Genomic DNA, 19,920 nt, shown 5'->3' with positions numbered 1-19,920 from the left:
GCTTTGTATATAGTAAATGATCAATAAATGCTCGTTCATTCTCTCATTTATTCATTATTCTTAACACATCTAAGACTCACAAATAGTTCTTGGAGTAGTCTTATAAGGGACTCCTAGACTTTTCAATACTTATTTTTGTTCTCACTTTCTCTTGATGATTTTTCTGTTCCATTCCTATGAGAAGGGTCCCAAAGGTATTGCTTTTCATATTCGTTTCTTTAATTTTCTTTTCTTTGCAAGAGTAAAGGCAGGTAAATAAGATGCTCTATTACATTTTGAACTTTTGATATGGTATATTCTTAGATTAATTTAATTACTTTCTTCTTTTCTTTTTCCTTGATTCTATTTTCCTATTTTTTGTTAACTATTCTTCTGCAGTATCTCAGAGTGAAAGGGACCTCAGAAGTCATCTAACCGTATCCATATCTAAACCAAAGATATCTTTGTTAGAGAGGAAGAATGGTATGCTGCAGGGGTGGGAAACCTGTGACCTTCTAGGTCCTCAAGTGCAACCCTTTGACTGAATTCAAACTTCACAGTCAAAGGACTGCACTTGAGGACCTAGAGGGCCACATGTGTTCTCGAGGCTGAGGTTCCCTATCCCTGCAGAAAGTGCTGAATTTGGAGTCACAGAACATGAGTTTGAATCTTGCCTCTGATAATTAGTACCTCCATGACCTTAGGCACATTATAACTTCTTCTCTGGGTTTTAGTTTTTATTCTATAAAGTGAAGGTGTTTGACTAGATGATATCTACGACCCTTTGATGTCTAGAGCATCTCCGACAAGTTGTCATCCAACCTTTGTTTGAGGACCTCCAGTGAGAAGCACCCATTCTACTTCTGAACTGAAAGGAAATTTTATTTCCCTTTTTAAAAACCTCTTTCCAACTTTTATCTATTGTTCTTGGTTCTGCTTTCTTGGGACAAGTTGGACAAGTCTAAAATATCTTCCATATGATATACCTTCAGATACTTGAAAATAGCTATCATACTCCCCCACAAGCCTTTTCAAAACAAGTGGTTTTTGCAATTCTGAATATTTTATCTCAAAAGGAGACTTCCTCACTCCAGCAGAAATCTCATTAGAAGTATTATACAGGCTCAGAGATTTCCTTCAGAGCATTATCGTAATTTCAGATTTAGATTACCTCACACGTGTACCTTCATACCTCCACAATTAAATACTTCCCATCCGACAAGAAACCATTAATTGGATGGAAGGACAGATGTATTTCAGATGTGATTTCCACTGGTTTTGTTACAGACTATTTTTAATTGGGTTGTGAAGGGAACAGTTGCAAGGGAAGAGGACAGTACTAAAGCCCACACAGTTGGCCAGAGTACCAGAGTGCCAGCACAGTGAACCACTTCCATATGGCACACCAATGGCTCAGGCAACAAAAGCTTATAAGTGAACATTCTGTCCTGTCTCAAACATGTGCAAAACTAGAACTTCGGTCAGAGATTCCAATAAAAGGCTTCTTTATTCAGATTAGTTTTGTTTTCTCCAAAAATACAATGCCAAAAGTACGTTTCCCTAAAAGACTATTTTATGGAGAACTCACATAGGGCAAGTGCTCACGTGGTGGTCAGAAGAGGTGATACAAGGACACGCTCAAGGTTTTTCTTAAAAACTTTGGAATTGATTGTGTGAATGGGAGACATTGGCACAGGACCGCTTAACATGGCGTGCCCTCATCAGAGAAGGGGCTATGCTCTCTGAGCAAAGCAGAATTGAAGGAGCTCAAAAGAAATGCAAGATGCATATATTTAGAGAATCCACCCCCAAACGTGCACATGGACTATTTGTGCCCAACCTGTCCTAGAGCATTCCGATCTTGTACTGGTGCTCAGCCACAGCTGGAACACGGTGATATTATTTTAGTCCTCCTCGAGAACAAAGGACAACCACAACCAATTCTGTTTTCTCCAAAAATACATATTTGGTCCTTCCGGTGGAAAAGGCTGATTTCAGGAGGTAGAACTAAAGTATTTAGTTTATTAGTTTAGGGTCAATATTACAATTAAATAAGGTACTCTTGAGTCGCTCAACAGTTAATAAAAGGAAGCGTCCTTAGTCATAGCGTAGAAAAGATATTCAACAAGAATACTCCACTACTTTGCTTGAGTAGGCATCTCTTTATGGAAGTATGTCTGGTCAGAAGGGCAGCATGTAGTGACTGGTATGATCTTGGAATAGCCTCCAAGTCTGAAGGATCCTGACTTCATATGGGTGGGCCTTTAGGTGATCACAGAATCACATCAAATGAGGCCAAAGGCTGTTATAGCAGTGGACCTGGGTACAGGGAGACTTAGTCCCATAAGCTAATCAAGTCTTAGAGACAGCTTAGGGGAAAACTAGCCTAATTTGTGTTTCACCATGGTGGAAGAAATCCTGGTTGAATGTTGGTTCTATCACAACCTTTATGATGACTGGTGGTCATGGCATTTAGAACAAAATATAGAAAGACCAGATCCCCAAGTCATTCTTTCACATGTGACATTCACTCATTATGTGTCTTTGGGTCAATCAATAGAATCCACGTTCCTATACACCACTACCCGAAAAATTTAAATCAAAGTATCTGTTCCATAGAGGTATGATTAGAATTGATGTCTATAAAATTGTTGTATCTTTAGATGCATAATATTTCTATAAGGCATTTACCCCTAGTACCAATGGAATTCCAATGTTAAAACTGCCAGCAGCACCATGTATGAATTAAAAATATGATGAAAGTATATGTTAATTATCCACTTAAAAAATAGCTATGCAATTTGCTCAACTCTTTAAATAGAGAAACACAATTATAGTCTGCCTTTGTACTCGCTTCCAAGGGGGTGGTGGGTGGGGAATAGCTGAATACTACTTGTGTAGCTTTTTCTTCTGGAAATTGAATGTGCGGTGGTATAGCCATTATCAAGAATAAAAGTAAATACTTGTGCTAATCGGTCATCTTGTCTAATGCTTTCTGAATTCATCAAAGTAGAATACTTCTAAAGGAACTCTTGGCTCAGGTAGGCCTTGTAGGAGCAAGAAAATGAAAGTTCCCTTAACCTTTTAAAGTTTAATGCAAACGTATTCCAATAAAGAATATATTCCGGTGCCAGGCCATAGCAAGGTATAATTCTACATACCAGTTTCAGGTCTTATTCACTCAGGTTTGCAAGCTGGGTATTATCCTAGCCTCTCGTTCATCCCACACATCCAACCAGTTGCTGAATCTTGTTGATTCTGATTCTACATGAGTCTCCTCCCTCTATTTAGGCAGCCACCATTCTACTTTAGGTCCTCATTACCTCTCACCTGGATAACTGGATTACACTTTTATTTGGAATCCTCTTCATCAAGCTTCTTCCCACCCCTCTTTGTCCTCCATACAACTAACAAAGTGATTTTCCTAAAGTATTTTGTTGTCCTTGTTTAGTCATTTCAATCATGTCCAACTCTCCATCATGGCATTTGGGGTTTTCTTGGCAAAGATACTAGAGGGGTTTGCATACTCCATAAATATAAATGTTATTAGTATCTTCATTTTACAAACTAGGAAACTGAGGCAGAGAAAAGTTAAGCATCTTGCCCACAGTCACAATGACATGAATATCAGTTCTCAATTTCAGAAATATCTGTTATAGATATTGAAAAGCATTTTTAATGTTGAATTTCCTTCTAATCTATAATGAAATTCCTAAAAGCAAATTAAAACTTTAGATCTTTACATATAGCATTTAACTGTTTGAAATATTCAAATTAACCTGCACCTAAAACAAATTATTGAATTAATTCAGTTGCAAATATTTTTTCATTCATTTTTTCCTGTCCCCTAAAACACTAAGAGTTTTTTCCAGTCACAAGGAAAAAAATGTCATGACTTTCTCTGGAACATAGAATTTGGGAGATTTTCTAACTTCAGGACCAAGATGCTATGTACTTTAAAGAATATCAATATGTTCTTTTCAGTCAGGGCTTATGTGAACAAGTTGAACAAAGCACTTATATCATAGACATGCAAGAAATAATAGAAAATATATTTGTAACCCAATTTGGAGTCTAGATTGTAAGGAAATAAATTTTCTCATCAATGACAACAACAATAATGATAGGTGATTTTATAAATTCCTTAAAGACAAGAAATGCATTCCTGCAAATGGCAAGGAAGTGAGGGTAAAGGTGAAGACTTTTATTTCCATTCATACATAAACACACACCAGAGAATTGTGGAGGAAGTGGATAAATTTCGGTACTGTGAGTTAAGAGGAAAACATTTTCACCTAAGAAGAAGTAATCTTAGAACTGAAAGAAATAGAGCTATGAGGTTGTTTAAATAGACACCCTCAGGCTAGCAAGAACAAGATAAACCTGATTGATTATTTCTTGAAGGAAGCCTTCACTATCTTAGAGATTTCCTTTGCAAACAGAATATTCTGATAAGGTTAACTGAAGGTTAACACATTCTCCTCCAAATCACCTGAAATCCTGTCCCTATTATCAACCTCCTAAATAAGGAAAGTGGCCAAGCAGCCTCACTTGATAGGCTGATGGAGCTTTCCTTTTTGCTGTGTAATGTTACCCTAAGACTCTGTAAAATCCCTTACATGTGTATATCTCCTTCTGTGTGGGGTCTCTGCTATCCACAATTGCCCAACAACTGATGCTCAGTAAACTTTTTATCATCTAGTATTGCCTCCTGATTTATTAACCTTCTGTCAAATAGACCAAGATGGGAAGAATTACTCCTCAAGAGAATCTTAATTAAAAAATTTCCCCAATAAAATCCAACATATTTTGGGCAAATCCATTCTCATTCTCATTCTCTCTCTCTCTCTCTGTCTCTGTCTCTGTCTCTGTCTCTGTCTCTGTCTCTCTCTCTCTCTCTCTCTGCCTCTCTCCCCATCTTCCTCTCTCTCTCTGTCTCTCTGTCTCTATCTCTTTCTCTCTCCCCATCTTCCTCTCTCTTTCTGTCTTTCTGTCTCTGTGTGTGTCTCTCTCTGGGGCAGGAAAGGAGGGAGAGACAAGAATTGGCCTGAAAGTAGTAGATACTTGAAGCAAATTACCATTCCTGTATTCCTAAGTGCCTATTTATCCCCCTCCTCACCAAAAGAAAACTTTAAGCATATGAAAATTTATTAAGTATTAACACATAAAGGGAAAACAGTTGAGCAGTGGAAGCAAGAGGCTAGGAGCTGCCTGTAGCATAGAGCGGCCTGGCCTCAGATGGCCTTCCCAAGCCGGTTATTCTACTCTGGCTCTCAAGCAGACTGTGCTGGAGGGAAGGGAAAGTAAAAGAGCCAAATTAGACCATTTTGTGACAGAACAGTGCTGAGGAATGGGATCAGGTGGGCGCCTTGCTCTACTTTTCAGCTTTTGTGTTCCCTCATGTTGTGGGTAACCCTGTTGCGGAGCAGCTGTAAGCCTCCCCAAATCTTGGAGGAGACCAAAATGCTAGGCAATGATGATTCATGTAATAAAACCAGCGATAGCCGTGCCCAGAAAAACACCATCTGAGTCCTTCACCATCTGAGAGAGCTTGCCTATGCCAGAGGAATACGCAGCCCTTTCAGGGTCACAGGACTCCTGACACAAAGAGACAAACATTTGGAGAGTGACTGAACACTATTACAGAGAAACAGAGAAATGCATGAATTATTATTGCTTATTTCACACAAAAATTTCTGAAATTATAAGCTCATGTTTAAGATTCCTATTGAGAACTCAGAAGGATACTAAGAAGATTTTTATCAAGTTTCTACTAAAATCAATATTGAGCAGAGTTTTAGGAAAAGAAGTATCTTAGATATTACAGAAAAAAGAAGTGATCATTCTACGAAGCAATAGAATTTGACTAAAATAAGTAATCAAAGCCCCCATAAGGCACCTTTTTGTCCAACATCTGGTTGGACTCACTACATAAATTTCACTCAAACTCTTCCACGAAAAGCCATGAATATTAGAGAAGAAAATTGAATCCATACCTGAGACTGTGCATTAATACTGGCTCCTTCCTTGACCAGAACTTTCACAACTTCAGCTTGTCCAGCCAAAGATGCAATGTGTAGAGCTGTATTCCCCTTCTGTTTGGGAGAACAAAAGAAAAAATAAATAGATAAAAAGAAAAACAGAAAAAGAGTAAACCCAATATTTCCTTTGTTGTAAAAATCTTAGCTTTCCTCAGAATGCTTATAAATTTTCATTAGAATAAGATAAAATACACTTGCTAGATGTTTCATGTAGGCATGATCCTGCCCCCCAAATGTTGCAGACTTGTGCAAAGACAAAGGTATGCTGGAGCAAGCTTTAACCAGCTGAAGCTGGTTGTTACATTTTCATTGTAAGCATCTATACCTCAGAAATCAGCAATCACTATAAATCCCACCCAGCTTGGTTTTTTTTTGTCCATTGTCTAGACTGGGATGGGGAACCTGCGGGCTCGAGGCCATATGTGCCCTTCGAGGTCCTTGGGTGTGGCCTTTTGACTAAGTTTTGCAGAACAAATCCTTTTAGTAAGGGGATTTGTTTGATTAAGTTTGTATTCAGTCAAGGGGCCACACTTGAGGACCTACGGGGCCACATATGGCCTTGAGGCTGCAGATTCCCCACCCCTGAGAATTTACAAAGTGTTAATAACACAGATTAAATTTTACAAGTGTGCATGCATAAATTCCCCTCCACCATCAAGAGCTTGGTCATTAAATGCTTATAAGCACACCCTTGTACTGCTCTATAAGCACTGCTTAAGGTCAGCAGTAATACAGAAGAAGGTTCATGGAATGATAAATGTAGAAAAGACAGATTTCAATACTGTATCTGTGAAACTTGAAGCTAAGTGAAAAGTGGGATAGTATGGAAACAGAGATCAGAGAAGGCACCCAGCTTATCAACTAGTTAGTGGCTCAGATACCATGTGTGGAAGCATCTATTCAAGAAGAAAGCTATATTCAGCAAGGAACTTTTATGGATATCTCCCGAGACAGAAGGAGTATAACAAAATTTACAGTCCCAGAGTTACCCTGGGCATATGGGTTTTCCCCACTCATCTGCCTCCCTTACCGGTTTCTATAAGCGTATGCTTACTCTCCCCAAAAGATACACTGTACATTGGTGGTAGAATATAACCTAGCCTCCTTGTATGGACTATACTTCACTTTATTACTCTATTTTCTTCAATTCATCAGTACTTGTGGTGTTATTCTTTATTTTGAATTGTTACAAAGTGTTATATTTAAGATCTAAAAGTCTAATTATTTTGAGTGGCTAGTTTTCTGTAAATAGAAGTACATCAGTAGGGACCTAAAAGCTGAAGCAGTGAGTAGGCAGAGTGCATTCCCTCATAACATAATTACACCTTAAGACTCTGAGAGATTTCAATTATAATTATGTGGTTATGGTCCTTTTCTTGGAACCTAGACCTGACTGCATAAGGCTAGACTAGAATAAATGAGCTAGCCCAGAGAGTGAGTAGATGTCCACATATTTTTTTGTGAGAGTCTGAGGAACTACCATGTGGGTGGCCACCCCACATAGCCTGTTATGTTTACATTTCAAAAGAAGCAATATTACATTCATTCATTTATTCAACAAGAATTTGTTTAAGGCCTACTGTGTGTCAGGCACTGTTCCAGGCATGGGGATACAGAGTCAACTCTCTATCAGAGTTCAATTGTGTTCCTGCTAACCTGAAGCAATATTCTGCCCTCGAGGGTCTTGCATTCTATTGGGATAAACAGCATGCACTTCTAAGTACATACACACACAGAGTAAATGAGTGAAAAGGAGGGCAGTAACAGCTCAAGGGATCAGGAAAGGCCTGTTAGGTATTTAGGCTGATCTGTGAAGGAAACCAGGGATTCTAAGAAGAAAAGAGGAGAAGGGAGTGAATTCCAAGAATGGAGGTAGGGTGGGGGACACCCTCTACAAAGACATGGAGAGGGGATATTGGGGAACAAAAGGCAGGCCAGTTTGACTGAATCAGACAGTGAGTGAAGGGGAATATTTAAAGTAGAAAGGTAGATTGGAGCCAGATCATGACTAATATAAATGCCAAAAAGATCTCATATTCTATCCCAGAAGTAAGAGAGAGCCATTGGAATGTCTTGGTGAAGGGAGTGACATGATCCAATCTGTGCTTTACAGATGTCAATCTGGCAGCTATATGGAAGATGGGCTAATTAAAACAGAGACTGAATTCAGGAAAACCAAGTAGGAGGCTGTTACAATAGTCCAGGTTACACACAGATAGCACTAGATATATAGCTAGATCTGGGATTCAGCTAAGTAGAGGTGATAACTGAAGCCATGGAAGCTAAAGAGATAACCAACTGTAGTATGAAAAGAGCAAAAGAAAGTGGAAAGAGAGTCCAACCAAAGACCAGACTTGGGGGCATAACTAAGGAGCAGGAAATGGATGATAGCACAACAAATCACACTGAGAATAACAGCCAGACTGTTAAGAGGAGAGTGGAGGGTGGCATCACAAAAACAAGGGGAGGAAAAAGTGTCCAGGATGAGAAAATGGACAATAGGATCAAATTCAGCGGATGCATGAGGAATAAGCCCTGTGAAATTAGAAGCAAGAGACGTGGTTTCTAGTTCTTGTTCTGTCATGACACAACCTCTGTGAACTTCATTTTCTTCATTTCAAGAGTTGCAGTTGTACTAGACGGCCTCTAAGTTCTAAGATTCTCTCCCAAAGGTTATCAAATCCCATCACTTTCAATTCTTCACCTCCTACTCCTTTCTCAATCCCTTGCAATTAGCCTTTAGAACCTACTATTCATATAAAATGCCTCTCCAAGTTTTGCAGTGTCTGAACTATTAAATCCAATATCCCTTCCTGAGTCTGCAGTCTCTCAATCTTCATTCTACTTGACCTCTTAGTTTTTGGAGACTATCTACCCTAACTTCTGGCCACTCAGCCTGCTTTTGTTGGCTGGGAGAAGAGTCAATGGGAGGGGAGGGTGGAAATAGAAGGTTCCCACATTTAGAAGAGAGAATAGAAGAGACTGAAGGTTGAGAAACTGAGTGCTATTTGATAATTAATGGGAAATAGATTTTTGGGGAAAATGCAGTAAGTTCTATTTTGGAAATGTTGACTTTGAGATGTTCAATTGGCAGTTGGTGATATGGACAAGAAGAGGTAGGTGGAGAAAGAGATGAGGGCTGTGTATGTACATGTGGGAGCCATCCTCAATTTAGTATATAAAGTTGATGAGATCACCAAAAAAAAGTGCATCATTTATTTTTTATAAATGTGCTTTTTAAAGCTCTCATTACTTTGATGTATTTGAGAGTGTTGTGTAAACCCTGAAGCACTCTACAAATATAGGACATTGTTATTAATTTATTGTTATGCCGTATAGTGATAAGGAGTGAATTTCACTCCCAATCTCAGGCCACATATTAGAGAACTCTTTTTCATTAGAGTAGAAAACATTTTTCTTTTTTTTTTTTAATGGAAATGCAAGTGAATGAGAAAGCTTGGGAAATCAAGAAGAATTTTTGGCTTCCATTAACAATGAGTGCTCTACATCAAAAGAAACAATGAAGCACCCTAAAAGAGGGTTGTGTTAATAGCTTCTATGGATTCTGACAGCATGTCAGTGTGAATCAAAGTTCAGCTGTCAACCATCCCCTCCCCCATCCAATATGCACATGCGTGTGCACACACAGTAAAAAAGGAAAGTATTTACTTTAAAAGTTAAAAGTATAGATGGATGGTGCCAAAGACCTTTCCTTCTACTCTATAACTGAAATGTGTATTCAGCTTCTTTACAGTATAATGAAACAGGTTTCATTCCCAGCGTTACACTGTTTGGATTCCAGGTGTCCCAGCAACCCAATGAACTGGCCTGCCATAAAATTCGGATTTGAGTTCTGCAGCCCCTTCCCTGAATAACATAAATTCCGTGAGCATGAACACATTACCTTAGTGGCAGAATCTACTGCTGATCCTCTTCCCAACAACTCTTGGACCAGTCCCACATGGCCTTCCTTGGCTGCCAGGTGCAAGGCATTGAGTCCATTCTGGGAACAGAAATACAACAGGAGCCAAAAGTAAGATATCTGTCAAGACAATTTTGTAACCTAATTCAAATAGTTACACAAACAACAGCACAATAATCACTTCCTCTTGTTATGTTTTTTTCATTTACTCAAAACTTGACTGAAACAAACAAAAAAAGACAGAGTGATGGCACTGATCACTAACCAGTTCAGATTGAGAAAGATGGCAGAAAAAAAAAGATGACAGGAATTAGAACTTGGCATCTTTCATACAAACCAACCCCATTATTGTATTAGGTAATAATGGTTCACTACATTTTCATTGGAAGAAAACAATTCTGACTCATTGATTATCTTAGAAAGGATAAGGGAATTAAAGTTCTTGAATCCTATGGAACTTTAAATAAATACCTTTTAGCTGATGGAGATTGTCTTTTTCTTAATAACGAGTAATTTTAAAGTCACAGGATAACTTGTGATTAAATTTCTCTTAGTGGCAGCTCTTGTGACTAAGAAAGACTTATAGTTACACCACTTTTGTGAAAGTTTTTTCCCCCAACATTTTAAGTTCATCCCATGTTCTTTTTATTAACATTGTAACATCTGGTTCACATCTATATAAGTCTTTAACATTCAAAACTCTCACCATGACATTTGTATAAAAATATTCCATTTTAAATCCCATAGAATGTGAATACCTGAGTTTATAATAGCGACATGAAGCAAAGCAAGTTCTTATTCCCTAAATAGTTCAATTAAATTTAATTTAAAAAACAAAACTATGCCAGGAGGATTGGCTAAAGGAAATTGGAATGTTTAGCTTGGAGATGAGAAGAGAAGACATAGGGAGGGCATGTTCTTTGCATTCAAGTATTTCTATGGCTGTCTAATAGAAGAGGAACTAGATTTGTTTTGCTTGGCCCCAAGATGGCCAATGGAGCAGGGGAGAAGATGAGTGGGGAGAGCCAGATTTCTGCTTGATTTAAGGAAAAAGTTGCCCAAAAGTAAAAGCAGTTCCTTCAGGAGACAGTTCATTCCTCATTTCGGGATGTCTTAAAGTGGAAAAAGTATAATCATTTGTTGTGGGAAGCTGTACAGACAATTCTGGTTGCAGTATGAGTCGGACCACTGAGGTGCCTTCCAACACTGACACCCTACAATTAAATGACCATTTATTGTGCCCCTAATATACTATGAAATGCACTAGGTACCAGGGATACAAAGACAGAAAATATCATAGTCTCTGGCTTTGAAGAGCTTTCAGTTTAGTAAAGGGGATGAGTCATTTACATGAATATAATATGTGCATGTATATATATATATATATATACATATATAATATAATGTAATTAATATAACAACAATATATATGGAATTGCTTAATTGTTCATGGTTACTGCTGTTATTGTATACAATGTTCACTTGATCCCGCTCATTTCAGTCTTCATTATTTCATGCAAGTCTCTCCATGTTTTTTCTAAAATCAACCTGCTCATCATTTCTTAGAGCACAGCAGTATTTCATCACAATCATACCACCAATTACATGTAATTTTTACATAGTTTTAGGGTGTTCTAACTCTTCAGTCTCAAGTGTCTTTCAGAACAAAATGTGATCAGATTAAGTACGGGTAATAAACTTCCAGATTTTTATTTCTGGTTGACATTTTATTCCAAGTTTGCTAATAAGAAGAAATCTTTCATTCTGTACAAAAAAGGAGAATAAGTTCTTTTGAGCAAGTAGCTTTCTTTGTTAGTTCTATTAATGGAAGCCACAAGTATTAGAAGTTATTAAGGCTTCCTAGCAAACTAACGTCCTGCATTTAACATTTTTAAATTTATACATAGTTCTCTGACCTCATTACATCTTTCACTGCTCCTTCTTAGACTATCTCTTTTATCCCTTCCTCTCCCTTTCCCACCTTAGGGTTCTTACTTCCCTATGACTTATTTAACCTACTTTACAGGACTTGTAAGAATAAATTTAATTCATACACTCTAATATCTTTGGGGATAAGCACCATTGAAATCCAGTTCTTATACCACAAAATCCTGTAATAAAGCACTTCATTATACCACAGATCCATTAATATCACCTGTCAGATCAGGTCCTTTGTGAATATAGTGATATAGAATGTGGTTCTCACAAGAGAACAAAATGTCAAGTGGGTAGGATATTTTTCCAGACTAATATAAGTATTAAAACAGAGTTTGATGTTATGTATGGGGCTCCTTCATATGATAATGTCACTTTCCCTCTATTGCTAGCTGGTAGAAAAATGAAGAATTATTCTGCCCCATATGGCAGGGGAAACTAAGTTAGTAGAAGAATGAGAGAGAAAAGAGAAAAGGAATGTAAAATTAGAGGGAGTATACAATAGGGAAGGTGAGCTGGGAGGAAAGGAAAATGGAATAGAGAGAGGAGAAAATAGAGAAAGTTAGATGGAAAAGGAATAGAGTAGGCAAAGGAATCCTATTATGGGAGAGTGGTGATGAGTTGGGATGTACATTCATGATGTTTTATTCATCAACCTTACTTGGCTTTTCACTGTCCATACACCTGGTCCCATTCTCACTGCGGTTGCTCTCATGGCTTTTACCTGCCAAACACTCACTCAAAATACTATTCTGGAGTTCACTGCTACCACTAATAAGGTGGCAATTGCTTGCTTTCTGCTGCAAAGTACTATACTCCATGGCAACCAATGGGTTTAGGACATAACAAAATTAGAACTATAACCACACAAGTTTCTGGCAGTGTTTTATGTTTCTTCTCCTGATCATAGGAAGAAGGTTTTCATTAAAGATGCATTCTGAAGATTACTTCTTGATGCAGGGATCTTAGATACCACTTTTCAATTAGTCTCCAATAACAGAATGCAAAGTTAATAGGTTACTGCAATGGAAAGTTTACAGTATTTACAAAGAGAATGGGCTTCCCTTTCAGAAAAGCCATTATACTTAGAGAATATTTTTACTACAGCTAAGCCACTTCTTGAGGTCATGGATATTTATGAGTGATGCTCCACAGAGAAAGTCTATAAAACAACATCTCTTTATTTCAAAGGAAGGGGAACACAGGCATTCTATCCAAGTCAAGGCCATAATAGCCCTCACTATAGAGAACAGAGCTCGCTTTCATATTCTATCTATCTAGAATTATGAAATCATCCTACAGAATTATGTAAGGTTTGCTCGTTTTCTTCTAAGCAAAAACTTGTTCAGAGTCCGAGTTTTGTATATGAGAAGCAAAAATAAGTATATTGATAATGTACCTGCCACTCTATGTGTTAGGATCCACCAAAACCTCTAGGAAAAACCCCTAGAGTCAGTGACTCACAGAAACCCAGGGTGGCCCATGGAATTATTTTAAGGAGTATGCAATATCATGTTTTCTAATTCTTGGTCATTCATAAAATGGCTAATAAACAAACATATCTTCTGCACCCTAAATAAATGCCAGATGCATATGCACATTATTCCTCAAATACATGTAGCTGCTATTAAGATTAAATACAAGGCCAATTGAAGCATTATTGAATCCATAGTAGCTTTTTGATATAATTTGTTTAGTTGAAATAATACAAGACTTGCTATCATATGATTCTTCTTTTTTTAATCTGAAAATGACATTCTCATACCAAAAAGTTTGGAAATCACTGATTGAGAGCTATTAAGAAGCACTAGGCTCCCTCATTCTGACTCGGTAAAGATTACTATTTTAAAATCTCTGTCCAAGCAGTCATTCATTCTGCTTATCTTCCTCTGACTTGCTAACTGATAAAATCATATATTTAGTAAGATACCTCCACCTTTCCTTACACACACACACACACACACACCATAAATTAAGCTATTTTTTCACTAAAAGATGGTAAAACCAGGACTTGATTGACTACAGGGTGGGGTGAGACTCAAGCTCTGTCTCCCTTGGTAGCAGCTCCCTGGTAACCTCTGTCCATGTGGATAAGCATTCCTGGTCACTTAAGTGCATAAAAAGTACCATCAATGTGGGATCTGAGTCCAGCAGTTTGGGCTCTGCAGACGTCCCAAGACTACATGAGCCACTGACCAGATGTATCTCCATTTTGAGAATAGAGGAACAATGTCTACCCAAACTAAGTGTTCCTATATCATTGTGGAATTGCCTTTCTGTATTAGAATGAAGTAAATTTATTTTTGTTAAGTGTCTAATGACCTACAAATGTCTCATTTTGTCCCAATGGTGAACCTGAATTAGTACCAGCATGAGTCAGGCCATTCCCCTAAATATTAATTGACCAAAGACAAGCTCCCAAAGTCTCATAGGTAATTTAGGATAGGTTTAATCTTTTGTCTTTTGATGTTTATCAAAATACAAGCAACCTAACTCCAGCATCAAAAATTTTCTAGGATTACAGAATGGTCATTCTTGGAAGATAGCTTAGATCATCTACTCTTCCCTTAATAACTGAGGAAACTGAGGTCCGGAGGAATTGAAATAACTTATCCAAAGTCACACAGGGTGCTGAAGCTAGAAGCCAGGCCTCTTGACTCTTTTTACCATCCTGGACATTTCCCATCTATTAGAGGCAGCTCCAACTCCAATATTCTCTTAGTTCTTGTTTGATATGAGGATGACATAAGAGATTCAAAGTCATTGAACAGTTAACAAAAAAGGATTTGTACATAGCAAGTATATGCAACAAAGATACATTGACTCAGCTTTATCTCCATATGAAAATGCATCTGATGAAGGACATGATGACTCAGATCTTCAAAAATCTACCAAATCCAAGAGGTTAAAACTCCTTGTGACTGTGACTTTTTGCACTTTTAGTTGATCAGGAAGCTTTGTAAAGGAAGTGGGTGGAGGGGGCGACAATCAGGTACTGGGGACAGCTTTGTCTCTTTTTAGAGAAAACTAATTCCAAAATATTAGAGAAAGAGAAGTGTCCTGGGTCTTCCCACGTTGTCAGTGTGGGGAGGAAAAGGGGAAAAGCTGTGTCAGGGAAAATATTAGCCCTATTACACCATCCAAATTTGCTGATATTACTGTTGGTTTTGAATATCTTTTAATGATTCATCTAGGCATAAGTGATGTTCCCATTTATGAACAGGGGCAGTTTTCTTTAAATGTGTATTCATTTTTAACCATTAATTCCTGCCACCAATGGCCTATAATGTATTTATATAGTCCATCAGTATTAAATTACATCAGAGGCATCCTCTACCATGACCATGAGTCCAAGAATCTGAATCACGAACCATGATAAGCTCTCCAAATACCATCCATAACACAAATTAAAGAACAAGCCTCACATGTGCAGTGAGGCAAATGCTGGCAAGTCATGCATTGATTGGTTTAGTTACATCCACACATTGATAACAACTTCCATGAATAACATCATCCTGGAAAATGAAAAATAAAGATCAATTTATTTGATATGTTTCTGTAGAAATGGGCATAAGTTCTATTTCTCTTCAGTGAATTGGATTTTAAATGTGCTGTGCAGGAACTAGGGGTCAATGTGAAGGGATGTTCTTTAGAGAACCCTTGTCATTCATCTTTTGGTAAAATAAAGACTACTTTTATTTAAAAAAAATACTGGTCATTTCCCAAGTTATAAATTGTTCAAATTAGAATGTGTGAAGTGTTTGCCATGTGCCAACCAGTGCTAAGTGCTGGAGACTAAATAGAAAGAACATGCCCTCAAGAACTCACACTCAAATTTGGGGAGATAACCCATAAAGAAAGCAGTGGTGGTCCAGAAGGTGCAGAGACAGTGCAAGTGATATGGCCCAGTGATACTTAAAAGTGCAGCATCAGGACCAATTGTAATGATCTTATAAATGTGGACAGGGAGGACAGCTAGACCTTGACTTGACTGGCTGCAGTCTGTTTCTATCCTCTGGCCTCAGGGAAAAAGTACATGCTCCAAAAGATGTAGGTTAGATGCCTTTTTTTCCATCCTGTTAGTGTCACTAAAGCTATTTTCATAACCCAAAACAAACTAATGTCATGGTAATAAACAGATCTCTCTATCCTAAAGGGCTGCCCTCTGAAGAAGGTCAATGGTCTATAAAACAAGTCTTTGGAATTTAGCAAAAGCTAAGATTTCTCTCACAACAGAGCAAAAGTCAACCCTCAAGGACAGTGCAGAAGAACAGCCAGGACACTGTTGGGAAGGGGGAGCCTATCAAGAATAATTCATAGAATAATTCTGTCTTCATATAAATCTAAAAATAAAAATCCATGGGCTACAATCTATATCATTTTTTGTCACTGACCAATCCTTCCCCATCAGTTCTAACCATCGACAATGAAGTGAGCAAGAAATCATATTCAAAGAAGGTCCTTCAATGTAATATTTCAGTAATTTTAATTTTAGAAAGTCATCAAGTGATCCTGAATAATTCCTTAAGTATTTTTGGAGGGAAGTAAATAGTAGGGGATTCCTACCTATTACTAGTAACTTTTTGACACTGATTGGACACTAAAATAAATGTGAAAAACTGTATCTACCTTTAATGAAGGTAGGGTTTTTAAAGGATTTTTCAGGATCTTTCCTTTCAGGATCTTTAGATCTGAGACTACTTTAATGACAGATCACAATTTAGTTGACAACCAAGGGCTAACTCAAATTTCAAAGTTGTTCAAGACCAAGTAAGCTGTCAAATATTTCAACTATCATAGACTTTCATGACAGACAGAGTTCCTTAAAGTTCCAAGGTACTGAGAGCCCATTCTTTGCTGTTTACACATCTAAAGACAAATTAGATTGGGCTATCATGAGTAGGCTTGCAACTTTTCAAAAATCAGTGGCCAAAATACAGAATATGGGTCAGCACCAAATCTCCCAAAGCAGAAGATCATTTAATAATCCTGTGTTCACTATTAGAATGTAAACTCTTTTTGGAGCAGGGGCTACCTCCAATATTTTACCCTTAGCTTCTAATTCAGTGCTTTGTACATAGTAAGAGTTTAAAACATGATTGGTTTTTTTCATTAATTTATTCAGATATTCAGTCAAATTCTTCCTTAAATATATAATCCATCTGGTACTTGTCTCATCTGTGGAATCTAACCCAACAATACCCCATCCCACTATGTAATTTTCTTACAAATTTCCTCTCCAATCATCAATCAAACTTCCCAGGTTGATCCCCACTCTCAATTTCTACTCAAGTTACAACAAAAGTAAGAATCATCCTCTGAATCTGCATGAATTTCTTAAGCCCAGTGTCTCCTCAAAAGGACTGATAAGAGCTCATTGATCTGAGGCCATTTAATCTGGTGCAACCCCTTCAATTTAAAGTTGAGGAAACTGAAGTTCAGGAAGGGAGAGTAAGCAATTTGCCAAAGGTCACACAAGTAGTAAGTATCAAAGGTAATATCTGAACCCAGATTCTTTAATTCCAGAGCCTAGTACCCTTTACATTGTCTCATACAGCCTCCTACTAGGAAGCCAACAAATCTATATACTATGAGATTCCAGACTTCTACTGAGCTAGACCCATGTAAGCCCAGTTCTATTTGAGACTTTGGTCAAACCTTTTGATCCAGCAATACCACTACTAGGTCTGTATCCCAAAGACATTTTTTTAAAAAGGAAAAGAACCTATTGGTACAAAAATATTTATAGCAGCTCTTTTGTGAATGGCTAAGAATTGGAAATTGAGAGGGTATCCATCAATTGGGGAATGGCTGAACATTGTATATGATTGTGATGAAATATTATTGTGCTATAATAAATGATGAGCAGACAGATTTCAGAAAAACCTGGGAAGACTTACATGAACTGATACAGAGTGAAGTCAGCAGAACCAGGAGAACACTGTATATAGTAACATCAATATTTTATGATGAACAACTGTGAATGGCTTAGCTGTTCACAGCAATACGATGATCCAAGACAATCCTGAAGGACTCACAGTGAAAAGTGCTATCCGCCTCCAGAGAAAGAATTGGTGACCTCTGAATACAGACCGAGGCATACCATGTTTCACTTTCTTTTTTTTTTTTTTTGATTCGAGTTTTCTTCTACAAAATGACTAATACAGAAATATGTTTTACATGATTGCATATGTATAACCTATATCAGATTGCTTACCATCTCAGGTTGGGGGGACAGAAAAAAAAGGAGGGATAGAATTTGGAACTCAAAACTTAAAAAAGAACACAAATATTAAAATTTGTTCTTACATGTAATTGGGGAAATAAATATTATTTTTTTAAAAAAAGAATTTTGTCAGTATGGAATTACGTGTTCTTAAATCCTCAAAGTCAAAAAATGAAAGTATTCACTTTCTCTAAGACTGAAGGTGTTTGTTTGTTTTGAAATGTTTCGTGACAACTACAAATCCTATCCTGGAATATGGAAAAACAGAGAAGCAAATACAATCATTTTGACCTTCTTACCTTCCTGCCTGGCTTGTAATATCATCTGTTTACAAGCGGTCTGGTTTTTACAAAAATAAATCCCTCAAATCCAAGGTATGAGGACTTTCATCTCATCCAATCACTTGGCAAAGTAATTTCGGTGAAGGCAAAAATGATCCAGGCAACCCAATTTCAGTTAGCATCAATGGGAGCCTCAGAATTATGAATTGGATACACTGATACCCCTGAATTCTGATCCAGCCTCCTGATCTTTGTTAGTTTGTTTTAACATTCCTATTTCCTCTACCAAGCAATGTACCTGAGTTTCGTGTTGCATGCTCTGAGATATCTAAGATATCTGCTAACTTTCTGAACTTTGCATTTTCTATTATCTATTTGCATCAGATGACATCTTAATCTTAGGAAACCAAGTTTGCAAGAGTTTTGCTAGTACTTCTAAGTTGGCAAAATTACTTCCCTCTGGGATGTTTCTTTAGGGGTAACCCTCTGAGTGAAAGAGAAACAATCTCAACAAATTCATTTACCATCATACTCTAATAACATTCAATAATAGTTTTGGGGAGAGCTTCAGGAGTACATCTCTCACCATGGAATCAAAGCTATTGATTATTTTATAATCTGTTCTTTCTTGCATGAGATTTTAGACCAAGTGAAAATGATCATTTCCCCCTTAAATTTATTCTAACAAGCAATAGAAAGGATTACACAAAATACAATAGGCAATTCTAATTATCTACATGTTTTTGCACATACAAATCTAATGTAGTTAAAAGTGGAAGACAAACAAGTAAATGGAAAAAAAAACTGCAACAAGTTTCTCTGGTAAAAGTCTTATATCTAAGATACATAAGGAACTGATAAAAATTTATAGAACTAAGAGTCATTCTCTAATAGATATGTGGTCAAAGTATATGAGTAGGAAGCTTCCAAAGGAAAAAATCCAATCAGTCAATAACCATGTGGAAAAAAATACTCTAAATGACTAACACTAAGAAGTGCAAATTAAAACAACAGAGATTTTTATCTCACACACACATGAGACTTGCAAAGATGGCAAAAGAGAAATATGATAAATGTTGAAAGGCTTATAGTCAAGATATATGGAAGTATCTACTATGGAGCAGGCACCATGCTAAATGCCGGGGATACTACTAGTGTATTGTTGGTGAGGCTGTGAATTAGTCCATCCATTATGGAAAGCAATTTAGAACTAAGCCTCCAATGTAATTAAACTGACCCAGCTATACCACTACAGGGACACATGGTATTGTCTTAGGCAGATTCTGAAGAGCACTTGGCAAGATAAGGTACCAGACACTGAGGTATTTTCTCGAGCTAAACTGCCAAACATTCAAACTCTACTGCAGAGAGCGCAACCCCAGTGGGCTGGCCATGTTTTTTGAAAGCAAACGTAAGTTTGCCTAAAAGACTATTTTGTAGAGAACTCATTTAAGACAAGTGCCTACATGGTGGTCAGAAGAAAACACAAGGACAGTCTCAAGGGCTCTCTGAAGAACTTTGGAATTGATTGCATGA

The 19,920-nt window shown here is 37.4% G+C and overlaps 1 protein-coding gene across 1 annotated transcript in view; it reads right to left on the bottom strand.

The window, feature by feature from the left end:
- The window catches only part of ANK2 (ankyrin 2), a 412,172-nt gene that overhangs the window by 211,382 nt on the left and 180,870 nt on the right, over nt 1–19,920 (bottom strand). Inside the window, 2 exon segments of the mRNA XM_027837420.1 lie at nt 5,976–6,074; nt 9,925–10,023. Of these exon segments, the coding sequence (XP_027693221.1) occupies nt 5,976–6,074; nt 9,925–10,023 (198 nt within the window).

Source organism: Vombatus ursinus, unplaced genomic scaffold, assembly GCF_900497805.2.
Source record: "Vombatus ursinus unplaced genomic scaffold, bare-nosed wombat genome assembly UNPS02014821.1, whole genome shotgun sequence".
Taxonomy (NCBI): domain Eukaryota; kingdom Metazoa; phylum Chordata; class Mammalia; order Diprotodontia; family Vombatidae; genus Vombatus; species Vombatus ursinus.
Note: the sequence above shows the minus strand (reverse complement) of the source record. Positions and strands in the feature narration are given on the sequence as shown.